This window comes from Tachypleus tridentatus, chromosome 8, assembly GCF_004210375.1.
Source record: "Tachypleus tridentatus isolate NWPU-2018 chromosome 8, ASM421037v1, whole genome shotgun sequence".
Classification (NCBI taxonomy): domain Eukaryota; kingdom Metazoa; phylum Arthropoda; class Merostomata; order Xiphosura; family Limulidae; genus Tachypleus; species Tachypleus tridentatus.
Window position 1 is genome coordinate 144,533,094 of NC_134832.1, and position 23,144 is coordinate 144,556,237.

Below are 23,144 nucleotides of genomic sequence, written 5' to 3' on the forward strand. Positions count from 1 at the left end.
AGCGTTTTTAAATAATTTCATTCAAGCATTACATGCAAGACTATACAATACTTCAATGCATGAACACATTACACCCAAAACATTTATTATGATACTTTATTTCATGTAATACCTAGGTATATAGTATGCATTGTTGTAAACGAAATTGCAAATTAAATGCGAAAAGCAGATGGTGTCGAAAATGCTCGATTTTGTCCACTTGACATTCCATTTAATGAGCTGAAAATGAAAGCAAAAATTAAAGACATATGAAAATCAAACACACCATCTATTAGAGCAAAAATTTATCTACCAAATGACATGAAATATTTTGCGAAAGCATTTCATTTATGAATATATTTTTTTAACTTGAAAAAACGCTCACGAATTATTCCTCAACCCAATATAAAACAGATAAGTGAGGGATAGCAGTTGGAAAAGACAGAAGATGTTCAAAGTTTAGTTATAAAAAAGACAATTTCTTCTTTAAACTTGGGCCCGGCATGGCCAAGCGCGTAAGGCGTGCGACTCGTAATCCGAGGGTCACTGGTTCGCGCTCGCGTCGCGCTAAACATGCTCGCCCTCCCAGCCGTGGGGGCGTATAAAGTGACGGTCAATCCCATTATTCGTTGGTACAAGAGTAGCCCAAGAGTTGGCGGTGGGTGGTGATGACTAGCTGCCTTCCCTCTAGTCTTACACTGCTAAATTAGGGACGGTTAGCACAGATAGCCCTCGAGTAGCTTTGTGCGAAATTCCAAAACAAACAAACAATCTTTAAACTTATTTAACAAATTATACCTAGAGTATGAATAAAGGGTCATTATTCGCGATTACGTATATAACAGTTTGTTGGTGTATATCTCAGAGCAAAAAGTTTGAGATTAGACAAGTCATACATGTCGTCTGTAGGTTTATATATGTGTGTGTATATGTATATAATATACACTCGTATTATATGAAATATATAAAGAGAAAGAACCACAAAATGGTTTATGATTAGATTGAAGTACAGAAATAGATGCTACAAAAATATGAAGTTGAAACGGTACACAAGTTACGACAAGTGATAAAAACAAATTGTGAGATTTTGTGATACTCTAGGGTAAGTGTGTCAAAATGGTTTTAGTTTTCTTTCTATGTTTAATATTACATGTTTGTATAGGAAGTGTTCTGTTAAAAGCCACTCAACAATAACATACCGTTACGTCACATTTAAAAATGTGAATGACGGTGTTATTAATTCCTAACATATTAGTGTAGAATATTCTGTTTGTTATCAACATTATTCATACCTGTTCTTTCGTTATTTAAATAGTTAATGTTGAACTTTGACTTCGTCAACTTTTTCAAACTCAGCGGGAGAAAAGGATACCATAAACAGGAGACAGAGATGAACGAATGGACAGACATCACAGTTCACGAAGTAAATGAAACAAGTAGTAAATAATGTTCTATGTCCAATCACATTCAAATATTGTATATAGCTGCTTTCACAGCTGACCTTCACTGATTGGTGTTGATGTTGAATTCTGTAATATCATAAAAAGGTACGATTAAAAGTCTGTAGAAAGTAAACCACTAAGAAAACTGTACGAAAAACGAGGCTTGAGTATTTACTATGTCAAGAAATGATAATTAGTTAATAAATACAATAATAGGATTTAAGATTAGGAGTTAAAAAACAATAGATAAATTATCTATTGTTAAAAACACGTCCATAGGCTCTGGGATTAAGGGTTAAAAACAATAGGTAAATTGTGTACTGGGGAATCTCGTCAGACTTTATATGTAAACAAACACGAAAGTCTCGATTGGTTTCTCACATCTTTGTGACTTACACTGAATAAATCTTACAAAATTATAAAGTCTAAAGTATATCTGAGTAAAACTGTTCGTACAGATTCATAATTATTATTTTTATTTAACGTTGTATGTCATTTAGAGGTTTCAGTAAAGTAGTCAACCAGGCATGTATGTTGTACAGATGAACAAGTAAAATAGTCAACCAGGAATGTACGTTGTTCAGATGTAAGAGTAAAGTAGTCAACCATGTATATGTGTTGTTCAAGGGTATCAGTAGTCAATCATGTATGTATATCGTACAGACGAATCAGTAAAGAAGTCAACCAGGCATGTATGTTGTACGACGTATCGATAAAGTAGTAAACCAGACAAATATGTTGAACAAAAGTACCAGTAAAGTAGTCAACCAGGCATGTATGTTTTTCAGATGTAAGTAGTCAACCAGGCATGTATGGTGTTCAGAGGTATCAGTGAAGTAGTCAACCAGGCATGTATGTTGTTCAGAGGTATCAGTAAAGTAGTCAAACAGGCTGTATGTGGTACAGATGTACCAGTATGCCTAGTCGCATGGATGAGTGCCCCAAGTGAAAATTAAGGTTTGCCCGCGAGGGCAGTTCAGGGTGTTAATTCGGCCCTTCTCCTAGCTATAGGTCAGCTAAAATTGGGGGGAAGACCTTCTCGTTGTTTATGACGCTTCCATATACGGCACTGCAGATAGCAGTTTGCCCTTGTTTTGACAGTAAAATGAGCATGTTTTATTTTATCAATGGTTGAATAACTTTCCTTGTCTCTTTCTGTATTTAATTAATTAAAACACTAACTATTAAAAATGTGTCGATAAAATAGTAACATCCGAGTACTTACCATGAAGAACTCGAGAGGACTGTATCGATACGACTAGTGTATTTGTATGAAATTTGGCATCTACTTGAGTAGTACATGTTGTCTTCATTTCTTTAATAAAAAATGTTACCTGCAAAATTAAACTTACTTTGTATGTAATGCTTTTAAGTAACATAACAGATTATCGATTACAAAATGGAACATATAAGTATTTCGACTGTGATTTTGAAGCGGACACCTGTGAACATCGATCAAGCAAGCTCCTTTCGGTTATGATCTGTCCAGCAGTGTCTAGTTAGCACAAACAATGCATTCCCGATGTTTAGTCACATGGTTGAGTGCCCCAAGTAAAAATTTTAGTCTGCCCGCGAGGGGGAAGGGGTTATGTCGTTTCCACACACGACACTGCAGATAGCCGTTTGCCCTTGTTTTGACAGTAAAATAACCATGTTTTATTTCATCAATGGTTGAATAACTTTCCGTATCTGTTTCTCCCGTATCCGTTTATACTTTCGTCCTTAAAACATGTGTCCGACAACGGCCACTTGCAAACTCTCTCTTTCTTAACCTGCAGATAACCTATGAAGGTCGAAACGTTTTTCTCTCCTTCTCAATAAAAGTGTTAGTACCCAAACCAATTATTCTGATATATATTTTTATTTCAAGTGGGTTTCTTGTCATCAATATATTTTTTATTTTGCTTTAAATAGTGATGATGGAATCTGTAAAATATTGAAAACGTTATCTCTGCTCCCTTCTGTTGTATGAATCTATTTGTTCATCTTCAATGTAGTTATACTATTAATCGTCAATTTGCTTTCTTTCAGAATGCATTCTTCAACACGTGATTCCATAGTTTCTCCACTTTAAAGAACCAAATCGAAATGTTCAAAAGTCGTTAGATTATCAGATTTGTCTAAAAATACTATTGGTTTGTTTTAAATTTGGCTTAAAGCTACACGAAGACTATCTAACCGTCCGTAATTTAGCAGTGAAAGAATAGAGGCAACTAGTCATCACCATCCACTAACCACTCTTTCACAAACAAATAGTGAGACTGACCCGAACAATATTCTCCCTCCTCCCACATACATCATAAAGGGTGAGCATGTTTGGTGGAGTAAAAGTTGGATAAAGAATTTCGAACAAAATATCAACATAACATAAAATTTACTGAAGTTCAAAGTGTACTGTACTAACCTTATAATTGTTGATATCAGTGTTGATTACACCGATGTACTAAACAAGTGGAACCAATGGAACGAAGACAAATTGTTCAGTGTGAACATGTCCAAAATTTGAAGTTGAATTGACTGACTAACAGCATTCATTCCTTGTGTCATCCTTGTGACCAGATTGTTAACCTGTGTAATTATAGCATAAATAATCAGTGCTAGCTAAAGGTCTTCAATTATCTCTTCCACCATGTAAACTCTATGTACCTAATTTAGTTTACACTTTCAAACCACAATGCATGTGGTTTGAAAAAGATAAAGATAAAATAACTCTTTATCGACTCAGTAACTTTTTCATGACGAAAATAAAGAAATCTGCTTTTCTACTTCTTATGATTTTATCTCTAATGTTCGTCCTTACCGTTTAAGTCCTGAAGAAATATTTTAAAAGAACTATCATTAAATAAAAATATTTATGTTATATCGTCTGACAATAACATTGTTATTTTTAACTAAAATAATTACTTGATCAAAATGGTGGTTATTCTTTACAACTCTACCACATTTAAAATCCTTATCAATGCCTATTAATTCATTATCGTCGAACATGAGGAACATTTCAAAGATACCTGAGAGAACTTAGAAAGAAAAATATCGTAGACATTTGACTGATGATGAGACGACACCAGGTAAACCATCACAGAATATTAAGTCGCTATTGTGGGTTATATAGATTTAATTATCCTAAATTTACTAAAATTACGAACTAAAAGCACAGTTAATTAATAATACAGCAGCATAGTATAGGCTATCTATTAACTATTGCAGCATTATATTATATTGAAAAAATATATTTTACTAAATCCAATATAAAGAATTAATTACGTTATATTTTCTAATCTTACTATTATCTAAAGGACATGGCGTGCATATTTGTATCTATGTGACCGAAATAATAAATACATCGTATCACTATTTATTAAATGGCACCACACAAAAAATCTATAAAAAATTCCCACTTTGGTATCCTAAATTCAGACAATTATGAAAATCAGTACGATATGTACGACAAACCTTTATTTATGAAAGAACAGAATTTTAAAGTATTGTCCTCGTAACAAGTACCCGACTTTAACTATGAGTAAATCTAAAAGTTTGATTATATCTTTATTGGTGTAATTTATGAATATAGTTTTAAAGAAAGGAGTTAAAAAACTGTTAATTTTTAAATAAACGATAACACACTTCATAGACCAAATTAGGGACGGCTAGCACAGATAGCCCTCGAGTAGCTTTGTGCGAAATTCAGAAACAATCTAAACCAGCCCAATGTTTGCTAACCCTAATTACTAAGCTTCACACAGGTTATATAGTAACGTAAATGTTACCTACTAGTTCTCTAACTTTTGTTTTTTACTTCAAGAATTTAATTCAGAATTATTCAAAGAACGTATGAGAATATACAATTAAAATATTTATACAAAACATTATACCTTCAAATTGTACTGGGCGAAGTACCCATGGAATGCAAGGTGAGAAACTTTTGACTATAAAATTTAGTCCTTTCTTCGCACAGTTCGATTCTTACTTTACGATTTCGTCCCCTTAGTTACTATACGCAAATATTCAATAATATTATGCTTCCATTTTATTGTTGTCTTTCTCAGCTTGTATTGGTTATAAATCAAGCAATACTCGTCAATCAATTGTTACAAAGATATGACGTAAGCGAAAGAAAACGAAACTAAAGACATATATAAAACAAATAAGTGAGAGATAGCAGTGCGAAAAGACAGATGTTCAAAGTTGAGTAATAAAAAAGACAATTTCTCCTTTAAAGGTAGTTAACAAATTGTACCTAAGTTATAAATAAAGGATTGTTTCTCGCGATCACGTGTTTTACGGCTTGTTGGTGTAGATTTCAAAACAACAACTTTTAGACGTGACGAGTTTTATTTGTCGTCTTTAACCTTATATATATATATATTATATGTTTCAGGGGCGTAGATGTTTTACACCCTATGGGGGGGGATGATTTTTGCAACCACTTACGTGGACTGTTCAATTTGCAAGTTGGTAATCTCTGATTACGTGAACCTGAAAGCTGTAAACATGCAGTCACAGAGTAATCTTGTTGCCACGATGCTTCAAGATTTCCATGTAGGTTTGTATAAGTGAGGTGTTGTGAACTGTTTTCAAAATGTTAATAGAATAAAGACAAATATGTCACAAATTAACTGCCACATGAGTTTATTCCTGCACACTGCACAGTATAAAAGATGGCCATTATACTTGACAAGGTTACTAATAACTTTCATTGCATGAATTACGTTTTCAAATATTAATAAAATTAGTAATTACCCTTCATAAGTTTATATCTACTGAAAAACTGTTCATGTTGTTTGATACAAATAAATAAAATGTCTTTGCGAACTCTTGAAAATTACACATCAATACAATCTAGCACATAATTATTCATACTTTTCATTGAAGTAAGATTCATTTAGTCCTCTAGTCTACATGTTCCCAAACGTAGACTTCCTTTGTGATGATCTGTTTATGAATTCTTTTATAAGTTCTTTTATATTTATCTTGTCGACCTCATCTTTGTGAGTGTCACAAACTGCCACATGGTTGAGGCGGCACTGAGACATAGTTGATCTTAACCACGTCTTCAACCGTTTTAATGCAGAAAAGCTGCGTCCACATTCGCAGCTGGATACATGACATATAAGCAAAATTTTCATGAGAAGAGACACTTCACTAAACATCTGCTCGCTTGTTTCATGCATTTTACAGTAAGCATCCTTCGCACCTTTCAGATATACTGCTTTTGTTGTTCCTTTGAACATGGGTTACTGAAACTCGAATCGTTGTGCAGAGATTTCTGGATAGAAGTTTATAACCCAGTCGTCAATCTTGCCAGATGTGATCATGTTCTCAAATGCCAGATATTGCCTTAAGTCATTGTTGTCTGCATTGAATCCAGTGGTCAGATGTCCACAAATTCAAAATATTGGCTTCTGTAGTAATCTCTAGCTGTTGCAGAATGGTGTGCTGAGGAGCCATCACCTGTGATCCTTCTGGAAGGGGGGGGGGTCTGTGAATGCGTGGTAGTTCAATAGGCACCAGATCTAGAGAAGTTACCTTTTTCTCAGCTTCATCAAATATCTTGTTGTAATTTTCCTCTGTTCGCAATACTCGCAATTGCTCAGAGTAGAGGCTTCAGGTCGTTGAAATCGCTCCTTTTGTGTTCTAATTATAAAAGAAAGTACAATATTTGTACAACTTATGATAAGAGAATATATTGTTCTTTTACCATAAAGCACCAACACTTTATTAGAGGTCGATGATAATCTGAAATTTCATGGATTAATGAGGGCCATAGATACAGGTCTAATGATCTCTGTTGTAAAATCGAGGCTCAGACTAAACGGAGCGAGAGGTGTGATGTAAGGCGGGTCTGGATCCGAGCGGCCCGAACCTGTCATTAACTGTACGCTAAACTAAACGTACACTAAGGTCAGCGACTTCGGCAGCTAAGGAGAGTAAGACGTTCGACAATAAAACCGGCTAGACATGCATAAGAACAAATGGCGTAGGAGAACCGCACAATATACACATAAGATTGATGCCGCTACAAGCTACAAATGGCCTGCCAGATCTAGATCATAGGAGTTTTCGCTTGGGAGTAATATTTTCGAATTTCATGCTCTGTTCAATGTGTTGTGATGAAAATTTTACTTGATCTTACACTACGTACAAGACGTAGGTAGATTGTGTGATAGTGCTTGCAAGCCTTGCACGGATGCTTAGGCCTACTGACTGATACTTACGAACTATCGCTTAGATCGAAAAGCATAGAAGCACGCCTAAATTAAAGATGTACATTTCGGCTACTGAAAAAGTCTACATCTAGGCCTAATTATGTAATTCGATTGGTAAGAACAGGAGAATCACAAGAACAAACACACAATTTGTAGGCCTGTGATGCAAAAAAACAATTCAACAGACCAAACTGTTGGGGGGATGATTGTACGTCTACGGATTTACAACGCTAAAATCAGGGGTTCGATTCCCATCGGTGGGTCTGTGTTGTGAGAATATGTGGAAGAGATGAATCACATATCACAGTTAACCCGTTTTCTTGATTTCACTCCTCTCCTAAAATAAATAATCTGCATACAAAAAATTTATTAAGCCACAACCTATTAACTAAAATTTACTTAGATTTTTCGTATTTAAAATTCGGTTAAAAAATTATGACTGAATAGGTTAAATAATTTTTATGAATCATAACATCTTTTAGTTAATCATTAATAATTCTAAAATCGAGTTAGAAAAGTTGTTAATTGAGGTCCGTATTTTCTGGGGGAGGGAGAGTCTCTCACATTTCTACCAAAATTTGATTTGGTTTCTTTTAAATTTCACGCAAAAATACAATAATACCCGTGCTCGTCATCAAGAATGGCGTTAGTTCTGTGTTTTGATGCCCAGGCTATACGTTTTGTCTGTGGGGTTAAGCCTAAATTGAAACTAACGTGCCAGTAGTTACCAAATCAAAACCATGGAAGTAAAATTCATAAAACTAGGAAGAGAGTACTTTTTTCTTCTCCGTTTAGCACTTTTGTATTATACTAAGGCTGATGAAAATATGCTATGTATCAAAAGCATCATTAGCTTAATCATTTTCTATATAATCTCCATGAATATGATGAAGCATCCCTAAACGTGAGACGATAATTTTAGGACTGCCAATAATACAGATGCTACTACTATTCCTAGTAGTAATAAGATTAATGATCAGGAGTTTTGTCGCATTAAGCGTTATTTGATTTATCAGACGTTTTGATTCTCCATGTCTGTGTTGTTGTTGTTTTTTTAATTATGAATAAAGGTTGTAGAATTTTTTATAAAACTAAAAATAATAAATCCAGTCTACATCGTTTATTTCTACCTTTATACTTATTTCAGGATATTTTTATTTGTTGAAGTTGTAAGCTTCTTCTCTCAAAGCTAATCAACATTCATTATGTAAGTGGAGAGCAAAATCATGAAAACGTTTATTCCAAAACTTATCACTCTAACTGGTATAGTAATTTGTAAACTCATTCAGTATTCATTAATTTCTGATTCACTTTACTGATTGTTTGTATGTATAAATAACATACACTCATCTCAAGATGTTACTTTTAGATCAAACTTTTCTGTTGTTACATGATCATCATTAACAGGTCTGTCTAGTAAACAATAAATTATAACTGTCATTTTAATTCTTTATGCATTAAGATCTGATTAGACCCTATACAGTTTCAAGCCTATATTTTGTTTTGTTTTTTTACTGTCTTAAGGTGTTTTTTCTGAACATTGCCTGGATAATGTGTGCACCAATTCTCCTGCATTTAGCCTTCATTTCACTGTTATGTATAATACAGTTTTAAATATCATACCAAAATGTGTTTTCTTTTATTGCTATAGGATTTCTTGCTACTAATTTTATTAAAATTTTGAATCCCATTTACAGCAGAACTCTTGGATTAATAGATACATATATTCCAGGTTCATTTTAGTTTTATTATTTTGTCTTGAAGATAATAAACAATGTGATTAAGCCATAATTAGTAAATTTCTATTTTGTCAGTTTCATTCAAGGCCAGCTGAATGTGAATTTGAAGGGCTCAAATAAATCATCCCAAAATACAAAAGTTGTAACGATTAAAAAAATAACCAAAAAGCAAAGAAAAAAGGGATATTTTCAGTAAAAGTTTGTGTGCAGAACTTAAACTAATATTGCATTGAAATCAAATACTTGAAAATTCATCACCAGATAAGGTCTTATTTTATGTACATACATGAAAACCAAATCAAGTTCTTCAAAGAATCTTATTAAATTTGCTAGTTAATGTGGCAAGTAGCAAAACATCATTTCCAAGACTAAAGTTGATAAAATTTTTGCTTTCCATAATAGGACAAGAGAGAGTAAAAAGAAAATGTAACTGTGTAAAGGACATGACATTGATCACCATACTTACCTAGGTTTATGTTTTGTATGTTTTTTTGTCAGCAGCATTTCTCAAAACTGGCTGAATGAATTTGGACAAAAGTTGGTATACATTTGGACAATGATCCAATTTAGAAGTGATTAGTTTTTGGAGGATCAAGGTCACTGCACAGTCATGAAAAAAAAACAAAAAAAAAACTACCTGTTAATATGGGAACCAATTTTTCACAGAGTCCTCAGAGTTTGATGACATTTTGTGGATGTATACAGAACTTCATTCCTCATTGTTCTACCAGAAATTATCTGTGTTCATTGATTATAACAGACATTTGAACACATTTTTGTATTTTTTGAGAGCCAAATATAATTAAGGCTGGGTGGTGGAGGTATGCACCCTGTTGAGTGCCCCTCTAGTTTTATGTGTATTTATTTACTGTAGCTACTGCATTAATTTTAATCATTTATTTTTTCATGAACATTATGTCAGTATAATGTAAAAAAATGTTATCTTTCAAATGTTTACTTGTTGACCATATTGCAAAAATGTTTTTTTTTAGTTATAATTGAGTAAGTTATGAACAGGTGTGTTACCTAGAAGTAAAATTGTTCAACTGAGGAACAAAAATATTATTCTGTGGCTTATTTAGACCTAAAAGTATTTGTGTATTAAGTAACAAGGATTTATTACCTGTGCCTAAATGATAAAATATGATCTTTTGATTTCAGAACAATCTTTTGAGAAAATGGAGCAGCCTGGTGATCTAATGGAAGACGAGATTATTTCAAACTTTGGTGACAGTGATAATAAAGACCTGGATTGTGTAGAATATGTTGTAACAGACATAAATGAAGAAACTAATATTCAAAATGGTAAACAACAAATTTGCTCTAGAATAGAAAATACATCTGGTAAGTACAAACACATATAAATAAGTAAATTCATTGACTGAATAAAATGAAATGGTCGTATATTGTGAATGTTCCAATACGTATTGAACTTTAAGGATACAGGGTGAATTGCAAGGAGTATTTGGTGTGTTTGTTGACATTCCTGTTACGGTATTACATTATAGAGTTCAATGCTACATATTTAAGAAAGGCTCAACAGCAGTAAGGATTGTACAGACCTTATAAGAAACAATAGATCTGCTGTAGTACAGTTAAAATAAAAGCCTTGTAAGAAACAATAGAATATTACTACAGTAATAACTGTATAATTGAAGTAGAGACCTTAAACAACAGAAGATATACCATAATAATGATTGTACAGTAAAAGTAAAAACAGTTAAAGATGTTAGAAGAAAAAGATACAGAGCAGTAAGGATTATACATTTGTAATAAAGAATTTACAAGTAACAGTAGAAGATCCATGAACTTACAATAGAATGAAAGATAGTAGTGAGGATTGTAGTCAGAAACCTGTAGGAGACATTAGATACATTACTTACTCCTTCACTAGATTACTTATTCTTATTGAATGCTACCCCTCTGTATGTGAACTTTTTTCTTTACAAATGCCACAAGCTTTCTGCTTCCCCCCATTTGGAATTAACTGTTTCCAACACGATGATTTGCAGTACCCTTCCTTGTTATATTACCCACGTAGCTTCCTTTCATGGTACTTGTTTCTGATTCTGCATTTCTTGGCAGTCTTCTTCTGTTCATTATGTTTCCTCTTCTGCCTTCATCACTGGGTTTGACTTATAATTAAATCAATTTATTCTTCCTTGTCTTCTTTCCATCAGAATTTGTTCAGAGACTCTTCTCATTAGGGTTGACACCTCACCTTTTCTCTCACTTCTCATCTTCATTAACCTTTGGAGGAAATCCTACAGTTGGGCATGTGGAATACACCTAAAACATTCATCTCCTATTATTTATGCTGTATTGAGGTTTCTTTGTTATCTTGTTTTCAATTTCCTCCTATGATCCTTCATCACATTTTGGTGCAACTTTAACTGGGTCATTTTATCTTTCCCTTTAAGGGGCCATTGCTTCATTTTTTAACTTATATGGATCCTGCTCTTTTGCAAGTGGTGCCTGATCAAATATTCTTTAATTAGAAATCTGCACTGTACAGCCATGTTTTCTTGAGCTCTAACTTCCATGGCTTTGCAGTACTCACCGTTTAGATGGAGTGTTACACAAGATTGCCTGTAGGCGAAAGAGTAGTGATTAATGATGTACTTGCTTGATTAGCTTGTCTATTCTAGAGTGTACCACCCATGGGTGGAATGGGTAAAGTGTGAGATGCCTTATATTGAATAACTTGGTATAGTCTGCTTTCAAAAATAGGGTTTTTGGTTACCCTTTGCTCTCTCTCAGGTAGTGATGTTTCTCTGGACTTTCCAAAGCCTTCTCACTCCACTTTTCTTCAAGTGTAGTATGGGAGTCCTTACCACTTTCCATTTCCAAGCTGCTAGGGGGGTCGACCATGGAGGCACCCTTTTGAATGGGTTCCACACAATGATAGCTATAACTATTCAATACATAGTAGAGTGATGGTGTTCTGTGTGTGTAGATGATGTGATACCCTGCAATATGCATTATACAATTACAAAGGAATGAGATTTCAATTTGGGAACTCTCTTCCTACTTTGTATGGATGTCAATAGTATCCCATAGCTTGGTGTTGGATTTAGAGTAGAACTAATTAGCATAAGTCCTCACACATGTTAATGGTTGTCTGTATTCCTCCTATGATCATAATCCATCTGTGTTATGGATCACAGTAGAGTTAAGAGGAATTGTTCTGGTTCTGTCCTTTTGCTATCCATTATTATATCTAATGCTGAGGATGTTGTTGTTTTTCCAGTCAGTTTCACTGTTGGGGGAGTTTATTTTCATTATATAGACATTCTTTGTACCAGATGTTGGGTCCCCAGATCAGTAGATCTAAGATGTCACACATCATGCTCAGGAGTTTGAGTAGTTCTAGTTTTCCTCTAGAATCTTGAACTTTAGGTGAAGATGGTATGATCCTTATCCTACAACCATGTGGATGTTGGTTCCCAGCAGTATGGGTTTTAGATGTAGTTGACTTACCTAGTACAGTCTGTTGTGCCCTAGCCACTACATCTGAGGGCACATCCATGAATTTCCCCACTTTATACAGTGTGGGATTGAGTTCCATATCCATTTTTTTTTGTTGGGATCACTATCCTCCCACAGTTGTCTCCCATTGGAATGTGCTCCTTTCTTTTTCTGCTTTTATCTTCTACACATTTCACAGATGGCTGAAGAGTATACATGTTTCAGAAGTGGTGTGGCTCCCTTCATCATATCAAAAGATCTTTCAGAACTTTAGGAAGTTACTTCTATCATTCTCTTGCATTTATTCCACCTCCTATTCAGTGTGGGATTCTAGCTAATTCTTTGAATGGGGGTAGTACTGTATCAGAAATTATAATTTTTCTACACTGAAAATGTATGTCTAACAAGTACTTACTTCCTTCCACATTTCCTACCCTTCCTTCTCACTTTTCTCCAGTGCTTACGTCTTCTGCTAAACTTCAAAGCGATAGTTTGGTAGCAACGTATTGAATGAGTCACATGCATCATGTATGTTACACTTCTTTTTATGGGGAAGTGATACATGATGATTTACATGAGAGGCATGTTGGAATAATTTGACTCCAATTGGGGAAGCAAAAGGCATGCAGTATGTGTAAAAAAAAAAGCTTACATGTAGAAGGAAACACTGGATGAGAATAACTAATCTTGTGAGGAGGTAAGTACCTACCTGAAATACAATTTCAGCATAGAAAAATTATAACTTTCAAAACAATATGATATAGATGCTCCCACAAATCTATACTAAGTAATATTTAATTGTTATAATGGGTACATGGTAATACAGATCACTTTATATATTAACATATATAAATTTTTCTTAATCAAATTTTTTCATGTATGTAGTTTTAATAAATGTAGCAAATACTTTGTTATTCCACAACTTTCAGCTTTTCTTCTAGGATGGTCAGAGTTGTTTATGAGACTTATGGGATTAAGAAAATTGGAAATAAGGTTTCTGTACTGTGTGAAAATGGATAATTGGCATACAAGGAAAAAAATTAACTTCAGTAGTTAATAGAACTGAAACAGTTGACAACAATCTTAAAAGAATGATTTGTGTTGTAAGTGTAACTATCATTTCTGTAATAAACTTGTTTGTTCATTTTTGTAATAAGCTATATCATGTGAAAATAATATTAGAATTGACAGTGAACAGCAAAGTGTGTAAAGTTATAAAAACAATTAAAGAAACTTACAAAGTTTGTTAAAAGTGGATAGATATTATTACAATTACAAAAAAGGAGAAACTTTCTACCAGAACAATGTTTATCATAATAGTTCTTCATGTATAGACTTTGTGACTAATTGTTGGAATAATATTTTAGCTTTGGCATAGCAATTTACAGAAGAGTTCTGAGTTTTTTATTGTTGTTTTTTTACCAAGTATAAACTTTTAGCTCATGGCTTTGTCATCTCTTGAATAATTTGAGATCTATTTACAATTTTGGATTCAGGAGGTGAAACCCTTTTGATTGATGTACTTGATTGTGCTCAAAGTCTCATAGATTAATTTATTTTAACCCTGCTTAAAAGAATTTTGATTTAAGGGTAAGCTGGTAGAGATTTTGATGGTTAATAAACTTGAACCATGTATAAGTGCACCCCAAGCTTGATATTGCTGGCGCACAAAAATATGGCTAATAAAAAGGAAAGAAGGTCACAGATTAATTTACTCTAATTCTGTTGAAAAGAATTTCAAGTGCTTCAGCTATTGAAGATTCCCTCTATATAGTTTGATATTTCATCATGTACATAGAATGTACTGCTATGATTGACTATGTGAACACCTGGAGCACTCCAGTTTTCAAATGTTTTATTACAAGATTCTGAACTCCAGTCTTTTTATTTTGCATGCTAAAAGTACAGATACTGTTTTTATATAATTTTGTCTTAAACACAATAAAATATTAACATGTTGATAATTCAATTTTTTATGAAAATCTTAACACTTCTAAATTTGCACGTGAGAAAAAATATATTGGAAGTATTCAGTGATAATTAATCACTTGAAGTAAACCCTGAAGAAGAAAGGTCCACCTTTTGAAAGAACTTGGTTTATAGGATTTCTGTTTCATTTTTGTCAAGACTTCTTGAACCTCAATGTTTTTCTAACATCAGGAAGTAAAACATTATTGTTTTATAAGATAAATCCAGGAAATCACAGGTTGAATATAATGTTGGTTGTAGCAAAAACATCTTACTGTGAACATTCCTATTGAACATGTAGTCTTGCTTCCATTTTATACTTTTCATGTTGTTTGTAACCTGAGAAGAAATATCTTTCTAAATTTGCACATTATAATAATAACATTTCATCTTGGTGATATTTTTAAAAGGTATAGATCTACATTTTACCAGCTGATTGAACTATACCATTAAAAGTATATTTAGGATGATGTGTTTATTAATAATTATGTTTATGATATGCCTGTTTTGTTTTCAGATGTAAAGACCTACACAAACAACTGTTATGGAAATCAATTATCTGGCGATCACGTGTTAACACAAGAAGATCCCTTAAGAGAAACAAAAATTAAAAAAATTCAGAAACCAAACACTGGTGGTGTGTTTGTAAAAAACAATTCAAAAAGAAATAACCTAAAACAATCTTATATCTCTTCTAATGGTGACAAACCATACAGCTGTGAAATGTGTGGCAAACAGTTTGGAAGTTATAGTAACCTCAAAGTACATGAGAGGATACACACTGGAGAGAAACCATACAGCTGTATGGTGTGTGGTAGAGAATTTGCAACCAAAGGGAACCTCAAAAAACATGAGAGAATACACACTGGGGAGAAACCATACAGCTGTTTAGTGTGTGGCAGAGAATTTGTAAGTAGTAGTAACTTAAAAAAACATGAGAGAATACACACTGGGGAAGAACCATACAGTTGTGTAATCTGTGGCAAAGAATTTGGAACAAAAGGTAACCTACAAGTGCATGAGAGAATACATACTGGGGAGAAGCCATACAGCTGTGTAGTGTGTGGTAGAGAATTTGTAACAAAAGGTAACCTCAAAAAACATGAGATTATACACACTGGAGAGAAACCATACAGCTGTACAGTATGTGGTAAAAAGTTTGGAAGAAGTAATATACTGAAAGCTCATGAGATGATTCATAATACCAGAAAAATATATAATTGTGTAGCTTGTGGTGAAAAGTGCATATGTAGTAATAACTTTGAAAAATATGAGACAATATACATTGAAGAGAAACCATATAGTTGTGTAATCTGTGGAAAAACTTTTGGAAGAAATAGTTACCTAAAAAAACATGAGAAAACACACACAGGAGAAAAGCCATATAATTGTGTAGTATGTGGTGAACAATTTGTATGTAATAGTAACTTAAAAAAACATGAGACAATACATACTGGTGAAAAACCATATAGTTGTGTAATATGTGGAAAGAAATTTCGAAGAAATAGTTACCTAAAGAGACATGGAAGAATACACACAGGAGAGAAACCTTACAGCTGTGTAGTGTGTAACAAAAAATTCAGAACAAATAATAAATTAAAAATGCATCAGAGAGTGCACACTATAGAAAAAACATATAGCTGTGTAATATGTAAAAAAATATTTACAAAAAACTCTGATAGAAGAACACATGAGAAGATGCACACTGATGAAGAATCGTTGTTGTGAAGCAAGTAAGAAAGTCTGTAGTAAAATGTATGATTTAAAGATATGTGAAAGGATAAACTGGGAAGTAATTATACATTTTTTAAGTACTTGAGAAAATATTAATATAAAAATACAAATTTTAGGAAATTAATCATGAGAAAATACCTGGGGGAACCCATATAGTGTGTAGCAAAGAAAACATCTAAAGGTACATACTAGAGTTAAATTTTAACACTGATTTATGTGGTAAAAAAATTCATTGGATACACAGTAGGGAGAAACTACAGTTTTGTTGTGAGTAGCAAAGAAATTGGAAGTTAGAATCATCTTAGTAAAACATTAGAGGATTCATATCTAGGGTAAAACACAAACTTATGTTTATAGTTATGGTGTACAGTTGTGACAGGATACACTTACACGGTTTATGTATATAAACCATATCAGTGTAGTGTGTGGAAAAGTATGTGAAACTCTTAATTAAAACATAAGGAGATAGAAACTGTGGACAAAGCATCTGAATATGATGTCTGTTGCTAGGACTTGTATTCTTATATAGACATCCATTGGGAAGACAAATATGTAACATGTACATGAAGTGTGGTACAAAGGACAAGAGACAAAAATTTTAAATAATGTGAATAAGTTTTTATTTAATGTTTATCAGTTGTTGAGTAAAGAAAAATCTCTATGATTATCAGAATATTTATTAAAGTAAAGATTTGTCTGCATATAACAATTAAAATAACTTTTTAATGTCAACAGACTAGTTATGTGAGTTTTATATAATGCAGCCTTTAATCAGTAGTTCCCAAACTTTCATCAGTGACACTGTAATCGTAATTTTCATGACTTCTCTGTATGCAGCTACATACAGTTTTTTTCCCTATATTTTTTTTCTTGATTATTCCCTTGTTGATGAAACTCTCTTGACACACAGTTTAGAAACCACTATTTTATATAGGTAAGGTTTGATGGTTTTGAAGTGATGAGAATTTGTTTTTCTCAAGCTAAGCTTATAGTATTTAAGTATTTCTTTTAAGGATCTTGCAACTGGACACCAATCATTATCATGATTCCCTGTGGTCAATTTGCTTGACTGTGGGTCTAATAACACTGCACAACAAAGTTTTTTGCTTCTTCAACACTGTTGGGTGTTTCTTATATATTTTTGGCTGCTGATCACGAAAATCACATCCAAATTTGCCCATCACGTACCGTTTCATTGAAATCTTCAGTTTTGTTACAATAGAAAAACGATATCAGGGCAACAGGAATCCGTCAATGCTTGCTGACTACTGTTGGACACTGCAACGTGATGCACCAGACATTGAATACAAACGAAAATCAGGAGCAAAACACTTTTAATTATGTTGAACTTAATAGTGTATTTGAAACATAAACACAATTAAATACATTATTGCCGGTGAACAGTTAAATGTCTATTTCTCAGAGTTCCTACGTGATGAAACAAAACCAAAATTATATTTGTGCATACCCACCAGGTACCTGTCACAATCAGCAAAAACTTTTCAGGAAGCAAAACTTTTCACAAAAATTGTTGTGCAGTGTGATCCATGATTCATGACAAGAGGTGGTGGTGGACAGTGATGACTAGCTGCCTTCCATCTAATCTTTCACTGCAAAATTAAGGAAAGCAGTGCCTAATTTAGGAATTTTTCAATAGTACACACTCATTTCGAAGATATTTCAAAAATCAAGTACTTTAGTTGTTAGAAAATTATAACTTCAAAATAAATAATAACACTCTCACAACTGTAGAGAACATTGCTATTTTATGTCCAGTCAACAGTCAACACTAACAGCTTCAAAACTTCTAGTGAAAATCAGATTCTTTTTCCTTTGTGATTTCTTGTTTTTCTGATAATTCTATAAAAGTGTTCACAAACCATTCTTTCTTCTTAGCACTAGTCGGGTGAACCGAGCAATGAAGAGATTGTTTCATCTAATACGATGCAGCAAGTGTTGGTCAAACTTAGTAAGGACAGGCATATTTATGTTGATACAGGTTGTAAGAGATGGTTGTGTTTGGCATACTGGAGCAGTCAAATGATTTCAGCTGATCATATAAGCTTGTGATTCTCCCAACATTGGCAGAATGAATGTACATGCTGCAATTCTGGCAAACACAGTGGCTGAAGTTTCACAATCCTCTAAATTTTTTACAAGTTATTGAACAGTTTGTAGCAGTGAAAGGGATTCTAAACCAATGATCTTCACGCAATGATAGTACTCTTCATAAATATTTGCCAGTGTTAAGTCATATGGTATTTATTTATGAACTGCTATTACTTTATCATTTTCATTGAATATAAGAAAGTGCCTCAGAAGTTGTGGATGGTTTCATCAAAATCATAACATTTCCATTTGAAACTGCTCAAGTGATTCCAGTATCAAGTGAAACTGTAGAAAAATGTATTTCATTCTCACTTAGATACAAATGATGTTCTTTTATTTCATTAATTAAGCTCTATGCCTTAGAACTCTTTATGTCAACTTTGCTCTTGTGATGAAATTCTGCTCCCCATTCACTGGCAACTGATTGAGCTTATCAAGTTATTTCAAAATATCAGACTTCCATTTTAGTGGATCTATGATACTAAAGTTTTTCTGCTGTATTTCTCTGTGGTGTCTTATAAACACTAACAGTAAATCTCCAAGAAAAGCCATGTGTTGGGTGTAATTTACCTTTGTTTGGTATGTGTGACAACCTTGAGATATTGCATTAGACATAATCTCAAAATATTTACCAAGGCTTTCCAAGAGAATGAAGTTGAGTCAAACAATGAGAAAGTGAATTCACTCTAATGCACCACAAACAGATTAAGTAGTTCATGAAGCAAGAATGAATTTTCCTTAGCAACATCACAAAGTTCTCTGGAACATGTTCCTGACACATGGAAAAATGATGAAATAGATACAGGTTTTGAAAACATAAACCTTACTTAAGAGGCATTTTCTGAGACAAATTTCCAGGCAAGATCTATTCTGTGAGCAATACTCTTAAATTTTAAGCAGTGGCAAACTATTATTTTCATGCATACATAGGGATATTTATGTATTTTCAACCAGAACTTTATAAGGATTTTTGTCTAACACAGTAGTAGAATAGCTATAAGTTTCTTTGCTTTGGCCATCATCTGTAACTGTGCATCTCATCAGAAAGTATGTAGCCATTTTCTTTGTTGCTGTATTTTGTTGCATTTCACTGAATGCTGCAAGTTTTGTGGTTACAGATGAACAATATACAGCTTGTTCTTCTATCTTATAAATTAAAATTGAAGTAGAAACCAAAACCTAGTATTTATATATGTAATATTATTTTATTATTATACTATTAACTATTTCGTGATTGGTTATTGTGATACTTAACCTGTTTATTTAAACCAATAAAATATATTTTTATATTAATTTAGTATAATACTTTAATAATGTTAATATTAAAATATTTTTATTAATAAAATTTTATTCATAATTCTTATTACAAACTTCTGATAGGGTGTAAAAGTTTCTCACAAAATGAAAGTTGAGATTAACCTGCAGTCATGTTTCAGAATCACCACATTTTCAAATCCAATAGTGCACAGTAAAATAGGCCCTGAGAGACAGGAAACTCACACAGCCCTCATATAGCATTGTGTGATATCCAAAAATGTATATTATCATAATCAGTATCTTACACAATAATCTAACCATCAATTGTTGATTTGAAAGGCACACGCATTGAAAGACCATTTCTTTGGGATATTGCAACAGTTAAGATTAATTCAGTTAAGTATTTAGATGTGTTTATTTTTAAATGGGGTGTTTAGGTTTGTCTATCTCCTGTGCTAGGTGTTATCATTTAGCTTTATGTAGTTTTTTTTCATGTATGTGCATTTTGTTTCCAGTTATACTGAATTATGTGATATTTTTCTTTAATAGAATGGACTGCTGTAGATAGATCTGTGTTACAATCTTTTATACATATTGTGCTTTTGAATTGTTACTGTAGTAATCTTTTTACCAGTTGATTCTTGATGTGGTGTGTGCACGAACTATTTTGATATCTGAAGACAAGAAGAAATTTGTCAGTTTGTATTTGTACAACTTGCTTCATGTTTATTTGTAACATTCACTTTCATTAAATATACACAGTATCCATTGTTAAGGAAAGATACAATGATGGTAGAAATGGGTCAAACAGGTTTCAGTTCTTCAGTCTGCCTTGCAAAGTTTGAAAACTGATACACTGTAAAATGATTTTCAAAGAACTGAAGAAAAAGAGAATATTCTTATGATGCTACTGATATAAAATCAGGTAGTTGGTAATGACAAAAACTCTGTGTGGTTACCTGAATCCTGTTATGATTTGTGAAGTTATTTGTACAGATTTAATAACAATAAGGTTAAAAATGATAAAGTAGTCTTGGATCATGTAGAAGCTAAGCACTACAATAACTCTACTATTTATACTGGCTTTATTGTTCTTTATTGTGTCTGGAATCACTTAATATAAGTTCTCAGTCTGTTCAAGTAGACATTCACAAACAAGTGGCTCAGTTTTATTTGTCATCCATTTTTTCTGGATACCCAGCTATGTTGGTATTCTAGGGAACAAGTATGCTGACACTGCAGTTAATTCCATCTGTTTTGGTGCAGTCATAGCCATGCTTGTCTCATACATGGACTATAGTCCCGTGTTCAAGGCCCGGCTTTGTACCAGATGGCAGCTAATATGGAGTGATCAACTTTGTAACAATCTTTTCATACCATGCCTTCTGTTGTTGTTCAGCTTTTCAGGTTTCTTCACGATTGAAGAGAGAAAGTTGTCTTGTTTAAGCTACACAATGGTCACAGTTTTTTTCTGATCATTTTCTTTTATCTGGCACTAATTCACTATTTTGGGACCTTAATCTTAATTTTTTGACTTAATATTTGAATAAGGGAAAGATTTTGTGGTATGTAAGTTAATCTTAAATATTATTATTGAATCATAACCATCACAAGTAGATATTGTGTTTTGTCACTTTTCTTGTTTCTTTATCTAAACAAGTACTTTCCAATCTGTTGTAATTCTGCATACTTTGATGTTAGTGTAAATAATGCACATACACAATTTTTTTTTTCATGTGCTGTCATGTAATTACCCATAGTTAATGATGGAATCACAGCAGTGTATAATTAACCTTAGTGTTTTTCTTTGAAGGTGCAGTGTAGAAAACTAGATAAATAAAATCAATCATGACATTAGAGGTAGTGTTTCTGTGTTGTTTGTTTTATACGTATACTTAAAAGTAATCAATCTTGTTATGTAAGTTTAAATTTAAAGTCAAATTGTTATTCACATGAAAACAAATTGAAGCTTTGAGGAATTATTCGTTTTCATTTATTGCATTGCATGAGGATTTCAGTAGGTGAGTTTGGGGATACATGAAGGTGAAAAAAACAACAGATTGTGTTGAGTACACTGGAATTGGTGGCAGCTGCCTGTTTTAGAAAAAAAACTTGAATGTAGAGGATGATGTTTCAAAAGTCCTTTTTTTTTTCAGAACCTTGGACCTGAAGACTTTCAAATTGTTGACATGTATACTTGGATTTTTTTCAACACTTGGCAGTTACTGCTTGTTCCAGTGTATTCATCATAAATACTTTGCTTAAACAATCTATCAAAGAACAGATTCTGCTAATTATGTTACACAAGGAATGTGTATGGGAAGGTTTGGGAGTATATGCTATCAGTGAAAACAACAAACAGTAAGAGAACAGAAGTCTCGTCAATAGGTAGAGAAGTTCAACTTGTTTTCTTATTATAAAAAAAATATATACAAAAATATATAATGTATAATATTTTTTCTGTACAGCCTTTAATAAATTAAATAAGCAGTAAAATGAATGCAACAATTATCTTAGTCCCCTTGCACATAAAGTTGAATGTATTTCCAGTTCCTGTCTCCTTGTTCAATATAATTAAAGGTAAACAAACCAAGGGTGGGAAATACACCCAGTATGCAGTTTATAGCTTATCTTATCCTTTATTGTTTCAAATTCAAATAAGAAATGTTATTCTGTTCACTTTAGACTTTAAAATTAGTTTATTTTTATTTTCAAGCTATATAAAACAAAATTACATTTTAATTATGTACTTGATGGTTAGCTTCCATAAATCGCTATTATCAAAAGAAATAAAGTGGGAGCAAGTTCAGCTACACTAGTGGACAAAGTGGGTTTCCCAAACCTTGAAGATTTAGTGTTCTTCATGTATCTTGAGGCACTACAATATGGATTGGGATAAGCTGACTTTTTAGATCTTTCTCTGTATATATATCATACAAAATGCTCCAAAGTGGCACAATGGTATGTTTGTGAACTCATTCCACTAGAAGTTGGGTTTTGATATTCGTGATGGGCAGAGCACAGATAGCCCATTGTGTAGCTTTGTGCTTAATTCCAAACATAAAAAAAATAGAAAAAAAACTAAGTTTTTATATCATATAATAAAATATGGTTCCTTTGATTTAATTGTTTATGTTTCATGGCTAATAAGAGATAATTCAAATGCAGTAATGTAACTTTGAACTTCAAGTTTCTCTACTGACTCCTAAAACAGGTGTGGTACCGTACATTTATACTACTAA

At 32.9% G+C, this 23,144-nt stretch overlaps 1 protein-coding gene and 1 long non-coding RNA gene across 6 annotated transcripts; one reads left to right on the plus strand and one right to left on the minus strand.

The window, feature by feature from the left end:
• Positions 1 to 1,154: 1,154 nt before the first annotated feature.
• LOC143223675 (uncharacterized) lies at positions 1,155 to 5,484 on the minus strand. Its single transcript, XR_013013041.1, has 4 exons — positions 5,294 to 5,484; positions 3,826 to 3,989; positions 2,647 to 2,755; positions 1,155 to 1,508 (listed from the first exon to the last, which is right to left on the minus strand). It is a non-coding gene; the product is annotated as an uncharacterized LOC143223675 (long non-coding RNA).
• Positions 5,485 to 8,124: 2,640 nt separating this feature from the next.
• Positions 8,125 to 21,759, plus strand: LOC143223682 (uncharacterized). 5 transcript variants are annotated; one of them, XM_076451974.1, is made up of 4 exons: positions 8,130 to 8,531; positions 8,775 to 8,834; positions 10,528 to 10,710; positions 15,320 to 21,759. In XM_076451974.1, the coding sequence occupies exons 3-4, from the start codon at positions 10,545 to 10,547 to the stop codon at positions 16,528 to 16,530; spliced, it is 1,377 nt and encodes a 458-aa protein (XP_076308089.1). In that variant the 5' UTR covers positions 8,130 to 8,531; positions 8,775 to 8,834; positions 10,528 to 10,544; the 3' UTR covers positions 16,531 to 21,759. The 5 variants fall into 5 exon arrangements, with proteins under 5 accessions (XP_076308093.1, XP_076308089.1, XP_076308091.1 ...); XM_076451976.1 differs by having other exon boundaries at positions 8,130 to 8,399; XM_076451978.1 differs by lacking the exon at positions 8,775 to 8,834 and having other exon boundaries at positions 8,125 to 8,531; positions 10,528 to 10,671; positions 15,320 to 17,741.
• The last annotated feature ends 1,385 nt before the right edge of the window (positions 21,760 to 23,144 follow it).

Coding starts and splice junctions, on each gene's coding strand:
- LOC143223682 (XM_076451974.1), top strand. CDS start 10,545: ATGGAGCAGCCTGGTGATCTAATGGAAGACGAGATTATTTCAAACTTT. Junction 10,711..15,319: donor TAGAATAGAAAATACATCTG/GTAAGTACAAAC, acceptor TTTTGTTTTCAG/ATGTAAAGACCTACACAAAC.